Source organism: Hordeum vulgare, chromosome 3H (genome assembly GCF_904849725.1).
Source record: "Hordeum vulgare subsp. vulgare chromosome 3H, MorexV3_pseudomolecules_assembly, whole genome shotgun sequence".
Classification (NCBI taxonomy): Eukaryota; Viridiplantae; Streptophyta; class Magnoliopsida; order Poales; family Poaceae; genus Hordeum; species Hordeum vulgare.
In genome coordinates this window covers 599,145,929-599,155,386 of record NC_058520.1, presented here as the reverse complement: position 1 = coordinate 599,155,386, position 9,458 = coordinate 599,145,929, and the positions used below count along the sequence as shown (strand labels likewise).

The window sequence follows — 9,458 nt, the reverse complement described above, 5'->3', positions numbered from 1 at the left end:
AAAGAAGAATTTTCAGATGCACTTTTCCAGATTGGTCCTTTGAAAGCCCCCCGGTACAGATGGGTTCCCTGCTAGGTTTTACCAACGTAATTGGTCTGCTCTCAAAGCTAAAATCATTGTTGTTGTTCTCGAGTTCTTCATAACGGGCTTAATGTTGGACGGTGTAAATGATACGAGATTGTTCTAATCCTGAAAATTCCCCACCCTAAGGAGTTGAAGAATTTTAGGCCAATCAGTTTGTGCTATGTAATCTATAAGATTGTGTCTAAGTGCTTGGTTAATCGTCTTCGACCGTTGCTCATGGACCTGATTTCTGAAAACCAAAGTGCTTTTATTCTAGGGTGGCTCATCTCGGATAACTCGATCATTGCCTTTGAATGCATCCACCACATTCAGTCTTTGAAAAATAATGGTGAGGCTGCATGTTCTTACAAGCTTGATCTTTCGAAGGCGTATGATCATATAGACTGGAATTTTCTGGAGCAGGCTCTAGGTAAATGGGGCTTCTCTAGTGAGTGGATTGCATGGATTATGACTTGTGTAGGTGTGTTAGATATTCTGTAAAATCTAATGGGAAATTACTTCATGCTTTCACACCTTCTAGGAGTCTTCAACAAGGTGACCCATTGTCCCCGCTCTTATTCCTATTTGTTGCTGATGCTTTATTTGCTCTCCTGTCTAAATCAGTGACTAATGGGAACCTGGAGGGAGTAAGTATATGTCGAGGTGCACCGGTTATATCTCACCTTCTTTTTGCGGATGATACAATGTTGCCTTTTGAAGCTTCGTCCCAGCAAGCGGGCATTATCAAAGGTTTGTTGAACACTTATGCTTCGGCGACGGGTCGACTTATAAACCCCGTGAAAAGTTCCATTCTTTTTTCAAAGAATTGTAATGAGTTAGTGGCTGCCGAGGTCAAAGGCATCCTTGAGATTACACAACAGGTGTTCGAACCAAAGTACTTAGGCTTACCTGTGCCAGAAGGGAGAATGGATAAGGGGCAATTTGAGACCCTTCAGGAGAGATTAAAAAAAGGCTTGTTGACTGGAGTGAACAATATGTGTCTTCTAGGAACAAAGATATCCTGATTAAGGCTGTGGCGCAAGCAATTCCAACCTATGTCATGAGCATGTTCCGACTGCCTCCATTAGTATGTGATGATCTAACAAAAATGATGAGGCAATACTGGTGGGGTGTGGAGAATAGTAAGAGGAAGATGGCGTGGCTAAGCTGGGAGAAGATGACGCTACCCAAATCTATGGGGGCATGGGATTTGGAGACATGCGGGCTTTCAACCAGGCCTTGTTATCCAAGCAAGCCTGGCGACTGCTAGATTAACAAGACAGCCTGTGCGCCCGCTTACTGAAAGCTAAATACTATCCACGTGGGAACTTGTTGGACACTGTTTTTTCCTCTAATTCTTCAGCAGTATGGAAAGGGATTGTCCACGGACTTGAACTTCTCAAAAAAGGAATTATTTGGTGTGTCGGTGATGGTACCTTAATCAAGACTTAGAGAGATGCTTGGATTCCGCGCGGGCATAACTTACGGCCGGTCACTCCAAAAGGCAACTGTCGATTCAATTGGGTGGCTCACTTCTTGAATGAACATGTTGCATGGAATGAGCAAAGGCTAAGGGAGTATTTTTGGGACCTGGATGTCCGTGAAATTATGAAGATTCAAATCTCACGTCGTAACACGTAGTATTTTATTGCTTTGTTCCCGGAAAGAAGTGGACAATTCTCTGTTAGAAGCGCCTATCGTCTTGCGATGGAGGTTTAGTCATCGTTTGGGGCTGGGTCTTCTACCAGTCACCCGTCAGGTCAACGACCTATTTGGAAGCGAATTTGGAGTGCACAAATTCCTCTAGAAATGAGAATCATGGCTTGGAAGGCTGTCTTTGGAGGTCTTGCAACAAATGAGTGCAAAAAATATAGGAACGTTTCTACCTCGGATGGTTGTCCGTTGTGCGGGAGGGAGAAGGAGACTAGCTTCCATGCCTTGGTATCATGCGAGCATGTGATACCTCCATTTTGCATCATGTTTTCATGTTGATATTTATCGCTTCTTGGACTGTTATTTCACATCACGGTACAATACTTATGCCTTTTCTCTCTTATTTTGCAAGGTTTACATAAGAGGGAGAATGCCGGCAACTGGAATTCTGGCCTGAGAGTGGAGCAAAGTTGAGATACCTATTCTGCGCAAGTCCAAACACCGTAAAAATCAACGAGGATTTTTTTCCGGATTTATAAAAAATACTTGGCCGAAGAAGCGCCAAAGGGGCGCGAGAAGGTGGCCACAAGCTTGCACGACGCGGCCAGCCCCAATACCGCGCCATGAGGGCTTGTGGGCAGCCTGCTGGCCCACTGGCCCCCCTCTTTTGCTATATGAAGGGTTTCGTCCAGGAAAAAATCAGGGAGGAGATTTTTCGTGGATTCGCCGCCGCCACGAGGCGGAACTTGAGCAGAACCAATCTAGAGCTCCGGCAGGACGATCGTGCCGGGGAAACTTCCCTCCCGGAGAGGGAAATCGTCGCCATCATCATCACCAACACTCCTCTCATTGGAGGGGACTTGTCACCATCAACATCTTCATCAGCGCCATCTCATCTCCAAACCCTAGTTCATCACTTGTAACCAATCTCCGTCTCGCGACTCCGATTGGTACTTGTAAGGTTGCTAGTAGTGTTGATTACTCTTTGTAGTTGATGCTAGTTGGATTACTTGGTGAAAGAGTTTATGTTCAGATCCTTGATGCTACTCATTACCTCTCTGGTCATGAATATAATTATGCTTTGTGAGTAGTTACTTTTGTTCCTGAGGACATGGGATAAGTCATGCTAATAGTAGTCATGTGAATTTAATATTCGTTCGATATTTTGATGTGTTGTATGTTGTTTTTCCTCTAGTGGTGTTATGTGAACGTCGACTACATAACACTTCACCATTATTTGGGCCTAGAGGAAGGCATTGGGAAGTAGTAAGTAGATGATGGGTTGCTAGAGTGACAGAAGCTTAAACCCCAGTTTATGCGTTGCTTCGTAAGGGGCTGATTTGGATCCACTACTTTAATGCTATGGTAAGACTTTGTCTTAATTCTTCTTTCGTAGTTGCGTATGCTTGCGAGAGGGGTTAATCATAAGTGGGATGCTTGTCCAAGTAAGGGCAGTGCCCAAGCGCCGGTCCACCCACATATCAAACTATCAAAGTAACAAACGCGAATCATATGAACATGATGAAACTAGCATGACAGAAATTCCCGTGTGTCCTCTAGAGCGTTTTTCCTCCTATAAGACTTTATCCAGGCTTGTCCCTTGCTACAAAAGGGATTGGGCCACTTTGCTGCATCGTTGCTACTTTTGTTACTTGTTGCTTACTACGAATCATCTCACCACACAATCACTTGTTACCGACAATTTCAGTGCCTGTAGATTTTACCTTGCTGAAAACCACTTGTCAGATCCTTCTGCTCCTCGTTGGGTTCGACACTCTTACTTGTCGAAAGGACTACGATTGATCCCCTAGACTTGTGGGTCATCAGCATCCAAGAGGGGTTTGGTCATAGATGCGGAATGTGTGGAGATTTCCAAGACAAGAATTGGTGTAGGATACAGGTCAGGAGTGGCCGCTCAACATACTTGCTAGTTGTGATGATACCATGCGGGACTGCACAATTATGCTGTTATGGAGAATTTGGTCCCTTCGTTCAGATTTAGCGCATGGGAAAGATCTTCCATCAGTGGCTGTAACTGCTGATTATCTTCAGAGTTATATGAACTCGTTGAACATGTGCAGGAGATTTTCTACTGATGCGATTACCAATGGAAAGATGCCGATGTTCCAGGACTTGGACGTCCAACATAGCATTCCACGCAGTCCCTTGTATGGCTGAGTTCATGAGAAGGCCAGGTTGTGTTATCTATTGATGGTGCATTCATCCTCTCCGATGGTTCATCGACAGCTGGGATGATTCTGCGATGACACGATGGAAATGTTGGAAATATGCCCTAGAGGCAATGATAAATAGTTATTATTATATTTGCTGTTTAAAGATAATCATTTATTATCCATGCTATAATTGTATTGAATGAAAACATAGATACATGTGTGGATACATAGACACAACAATGTCCCTAGCAAGCCTCTAGTTGGCTAGCCAATTGATCAAGGATAGTCAAGGTTTTCTGACTATGTGCAAAGTGTTGTTGCTTGATAACTGGATCAAATCATTAGGAGAATCATGTAATGGACTAGACCCAAACTATGAACGTAGCATATTAATCGTGTCGTTTTATTGCTATAGTTTTCTGCGTGTCAAGTATTTGTTCCTATGACCATGAGATCATATAACTCACTGGCACCGAAGGAATACCTTGTGTGCATCAAACGTCACAACATAACTGGGTGACTATAAATGTGTTCTACAGGTATCTTCGAAGGTGTCCGTTGAATTAGTATGGATCAAGACTGGGATTTGTCACTCCGTGTGATGGAAAGGTATCTCGGGGCCCACTCGGTAATACGACATCACACACAAGCCTTGCAAGCAATGTGACTAAGTGTAAGTCACGGGATCTTGTATTACAAAACGAGTAAGGAGACTTGCCGGTAACGAGATTGAAATAGGTATGCGGATACCGACGATCGAATCTCGGGCAAGTAACATACCGAAGGACAAAGGGAATGACATACGGGATTATATGAATCCTTGACACTGAGGTTCAAGCGATAATATCTTCGGAGAATATGTAGGATCCAATATGGGCATCCAGGTCTCTCTATTGGATATTGACCGAGCAGTACCTCGGGGCATGTCTACATAGTTCTCGAACCCGTAGGGTCTGCACACTTAAGGTTCGGCGATGTTTTAGTATAGTTGAGTTATATGTGTGGTTACTGAATGTTGTTCGGAGTCCCGGATGAGACCACAGACATCACAAGGGTTTCCGGAATGGTCCAAAGACGAAGATTGATATATAGGATGACTTCATTTGGTTACCGGAAAGTTTTCGGGCATTACCGGGAATGTACCGGGAGTGACGAATGGGTTCCGGAAGTTCACCGGGAGGGGGGCAACCCTCCCGGAGGAAGCCCAAAGGACCTATGGGTGGCGCATCAGCCCTTAGTGGGCTGGTGGGACAACCCAAGAGGGCCTATGCGCCATAGACAGAACCAAAGAAAAAAAGGAAATGTGGGAAGGAAGAGAAGGACTCCACTTTCCGATCCTAGTTGGACTAGGATTGGAGTAGGACTCCTCCTCCTCCCTTTCCGGTGCACCCTTGCCCTCAAGGCAAGCCTCCTTCCCCTCCCTCCTATATATAGTGTTGATTTAGGGCTGATTTCAGACAACTTTGCCGCGTGCAACTCAAATCTAGACACCATAGTTTTACCTCTAGATCGTATTTCTGCGGAGCTTGGGCGGAGCCCTGCGGGAGTAGATCCTTCACCACCATCGGAGCGCTGTCACGCTGCCATAAAATTCATCTACTTCTCCGTCTTGCTTGCTGGATCAAGAAGGCCGAGATCATCGTTGAGGTGTACGTGTGCTGAACGCGGAGGTGTTGTCCGTTCGGCACTAGATCGAAGCCGGACGGATCGCGGGACAGTCTGTGGGATGGTCCGTCTCAAAATAAGTGACTTAAAAATGACTCTATTTTATACTAAAGTTAGTATAAAATTAAATTATTTTTGAGTCACTTATTTTGGGACGAAGTGGTACGAGTGGTTGAGTTTCAAGCCACATCGGGCGGTAAAAATGAGACTCTGCAATCTGTATGTAGCACGGGACGTGGCGTGGCGTGGCAGCCCGCACGAATCTCGAAGAAAGCAGAGGGACCGATCCACGACGCACTGAGCACGGCACCGATAAATGGCAGAGGAAATCAACCGGCTTGCGCTGCTCCGCCCGCTTCCAAAGCCAAAGAAGAGAGCGCTCTCCTCAAACCCACCACCACCACCGAGACAGAGGAGGAGAGAGAGAGAGAGTGGCCACGAGGAGGTAAAGGAGGGGAAATCATGGAGGCGATTTGCTGTGGAGATTCGGGTCCGTGATCTGGTCGGATCCTGCTTTCCCGGGAAGAAGAGGCCGAGGCGGTGGCGGTGGCGGTGGTGGGTGCTGCCATGGTGTGGTGTGAATGAATCATGTCGTCCAGCGCGCCTATATCCTCCCCGTAGCCCTCCCTCCCAGCCCCGAGATGCCGCATTAGCCACCAACGCAGCACTTCCACCGTCTCCCTCAAATCCTCTCCTCCTCTCCCCCACGGCGGCGACGGAGTGACCGGCGAGATTTCCCTCCTCCTCCTCCTTCCACTCTGCCTGAGCGCCAGGATTGGCTCTTCTTCCTGCCTGGACGCGCCATGACGGTGGTGGACGCCGAGTCCCGGTTCCACGTCCTGGCGGTGGACGACAGCGTCATCGACCGGAAGCTCATCGAGATGCTGCTCAAGACCTCCTCCTACCAAGGTGAGCCCAACCTCTTCCAGGTTGAAACTTGCCGGGTTCTTCTTTCTGCTGCTCTTCTTCCCCAAATCTCACGGCCGGGTTCTTTTCTCTGCGAGCGGCGCGTGCAGTGACCACGGTGGACTCCGGGAGCAAGGCGCTGGAGGTGCTGGGATTGAGAGACGAGGACTCCTCCTCCTCATCCTCCTCATCCTCATCCCCTCCCTCCTCCTCCGCCCCCGACCACCATCAGGTACTGCCAGCAGCAAAATCAGCTATACTCGATTCATTCTTCTCATCTTCTCGGTGGTTGCGCCATGGAACGAGATCTGAAACCGGCCACGTGATGCTGTCAACCTTTTTGTGGCAGGAGGTGGGCGTGAATTTGATCATCACTGACTACTGCATGCCGGGCATGACAGGATACGATCTGCTGAGGAGGGTCAAGGTAAAACCATTTTGCAGAGCCCCCCCTTTCAATCCCACCATCCATCCATCAATTCATCCCTGCATCTCGGTCCCAAAAAGTTGCTGCTTAATCCTGGGTTGTGCAGGGGTCATCCTCACTGAAGGACATTCCGGTGGTGATCATGTCCTCTGAGAATGTGCCTGCCAGGATCAGCAGGTCAGCACCATAACCTCACTCACTCATGCACCCCACGAATGCTCTGCTCTGCTCCGCTCACTTCTGCCCATACTTTTTACCCTAGCCACCATGGTTGATCTAGCTAGTACTAGCTCATGAAATCGGCGTGTTGTAGTAAATGGGAATGATTTGTTTTTACTGTTCTCGTGTCTGGTTTAACAGTGCAGTACATGGTCCTTTTATGTACTGTATGATGAGATGGGGGTAGGGGTAGGGGTAGGGGGCTGTGGTGGGGAGCAGAAGGAATATCTTGCCATCATAGAGTACCAGCAGTTTTTGCTTAAAGGAGGAGTAGTTGAATGGCCAATGGATATCAATTTATATTTGCAAGGAGGCCTCTTCAGACCTTGGGATTGGTTTTTTATTAAATAGCATAAAAGATTTGCAACTTTTCCACCCTGAATTCGTGCCTTTTTATAGGAGTGAAAAGGCTAGCCAGTCAGCCGTTCATTCGTCCAGAAAATAGGCTGTCTAGTAGTTTGGCACTGCTAGCCCCGAAACTCGCAAAGAAAATCCTCATAAAATTCAATGTTCTTCTTCTGGAGGAAGACAATTTCTAAAATTGACATTCAGACCACAGGAAATGTGTTTCTGAATAAACTTTACTTTGCCGGAAAAGTTTCCGCAAACCTCCAAATAGTTGCTGAAATAACGTGGCGATAGAATCCAAGCATGAAAGATTTGGCCCGTCGGATGTGAACAATGGCATTGGCGATATAGCAGGGCGTGACAAGTGGAGAAAAAGCCGAGGAATTCGCCCCCGCAACAGTCCCGTTGATGTGGTCTCGACCACAATTGAGGGGCCATAAACGCGGGGTGTTTTCATGCATAGATTGCATATCCTTGTGACAATGACCCAAAGCATTTAAGAGCAAATATGTTCCTGTCATCATCAGTGGTGGGTGGTCAAGATCTGGCAAAATCTTTTCGGGCTCAACTCAAAGATTTGTTGGGAAAAAGAAAATTGTTGCTGCTCCTCTTTTTATGAAAATTTCTGTGGCCACTTGGTGCTGCTAGTGGTGAATAGAAAAAAAGGAACACTTGGCATTAAAGTAGGCCATTGGGTGTGAGTCAAAAGGGCCTGGAAACCCCAAAAGACCGTATCTTTTGCTTGTCCGGGCAAAGATATCTGACATGTACTGCTGCCGGCGTGTCCTTTTTTCCTTTGAGTGATGTGGCCGCAAACCGAAGTGGGAAATGTTAGAAGGATTGCAAATCTTTTCTCTCTTGTTCAGTGTACAGTTGATGCAGTAAAAAATCTATCTTGTTTGTTCGTGTGCTGGCTGGAGAATGAATGGAGTGGTCGGGATTTGGTTTTCAGGTGCTTGGAGGATGGCGCGGAGGAGTTCTTCCTCAAGCCCGTGAAGCTCGCCGACATGAAGAAGCTCAAGTCTCACCTGGTCCGGCGGAAGCAGCCCCAGCTCCAGCCGCAGCCGCAGCCGCAGCAGAAGCCACAGACAGAGCAGCAGCAGCCACAGACACAAGAGAAGCCTCGGCAGCAGCAGAAAGCAGAGCAAGCACAAGCCGAGCCGGCGGCGGCGGAGGAAGTGCCAGCCGAGGTGACCGCCACCGGAATCACGGGTGACTGCGGCGGCGGCAGCAGAAAGAGGAAGGCGGCGATGATGGAGCAGGACGGGACGAACGCGAGCCTCTCCAGCGGCGGCAGCAGCAGCCTGGCGGTGGAGACCTGAAGAACAAGACCCCCAACCAAGAAACCTCATGTTTCTGTTGGCTCATGCAACTTTTTGGGGTTTACTTGCTCATATGGAAGAATCATCATCATGTGCTCATGGCTAGTGTCAGCTCTTGGGGGCGGGTTAAATATTTACTTAGTTCTAAGTGAAGAACTAGAAGAAAAAAACATACTACTTTTACACTAGCTGAATTTTGGTGCGCTCAGGAAGGAATGAGCAGGGGAGGGGAAAGGAAGGTTGAAAGTGAAGAAGACCAAGTTGTAGATAATGCTGGCCGCCGCGGCGCGCGCGCCCTGGATGATGATGATGATGATTCTAAGACTAATCTATGGCTTATTTATTCTGACCACTATTCTGTACTCCTCTGAGCAAGTATAATAATGGACTTATAACCCGCTTAATTGATAATTTTGCTTATGTGAAAGAGAGAGGCATGAAAAAAAATAAGGGAAGTGGACTCTTATGCAAGAGCCAAGTTATATACGTGTTTGGAGGCAGATGCAATAAATATAAAGAAAAATATAGAAAAACGGTAAACAAAAATAATACTCATATTGTCAATCTTATAGTTAATCTTATTGTATGAATGGCTAAAAATGAAGACTACATATAACATGACAACATCATATAACCTGCAGCTGTCTATATTATTAACCATGCTCTACTACTAACTGAAAC

General features: G+C 46.9%; 1 protein-coding gene across 1 annotated transcript; it reads left to right on the top strand.

Moving 5' to 3' along the window:
* Nucleotides 1-5,889: 5,889 nt before the first annotated feature.
* Nucleotides 5,890-9,188, top strand: LOC123445539 (two-component response regulator ORR4-like). The gene is made up of 5 exons (XM_045122529.1): nt 5,890-6,464; nt 6,572-6,693; nt 6,811-6,888; nt 6,995-7,065; nt 8,408-9,188. The coding sequence occupies exons 1-5, from the start codon at nt 6,359-6,361 to the stop codon at nt 8,775-8,777; spliced, it is 747 nt and encodes a 248-aa protein (XP_044978464.1). The 5' UTR covers nt 5,890-6,358; the 3' UTR covers nt 8,778-9,188.
* Nucleotides 9,189-9,458: the final 270 nt, after the last annotated feature.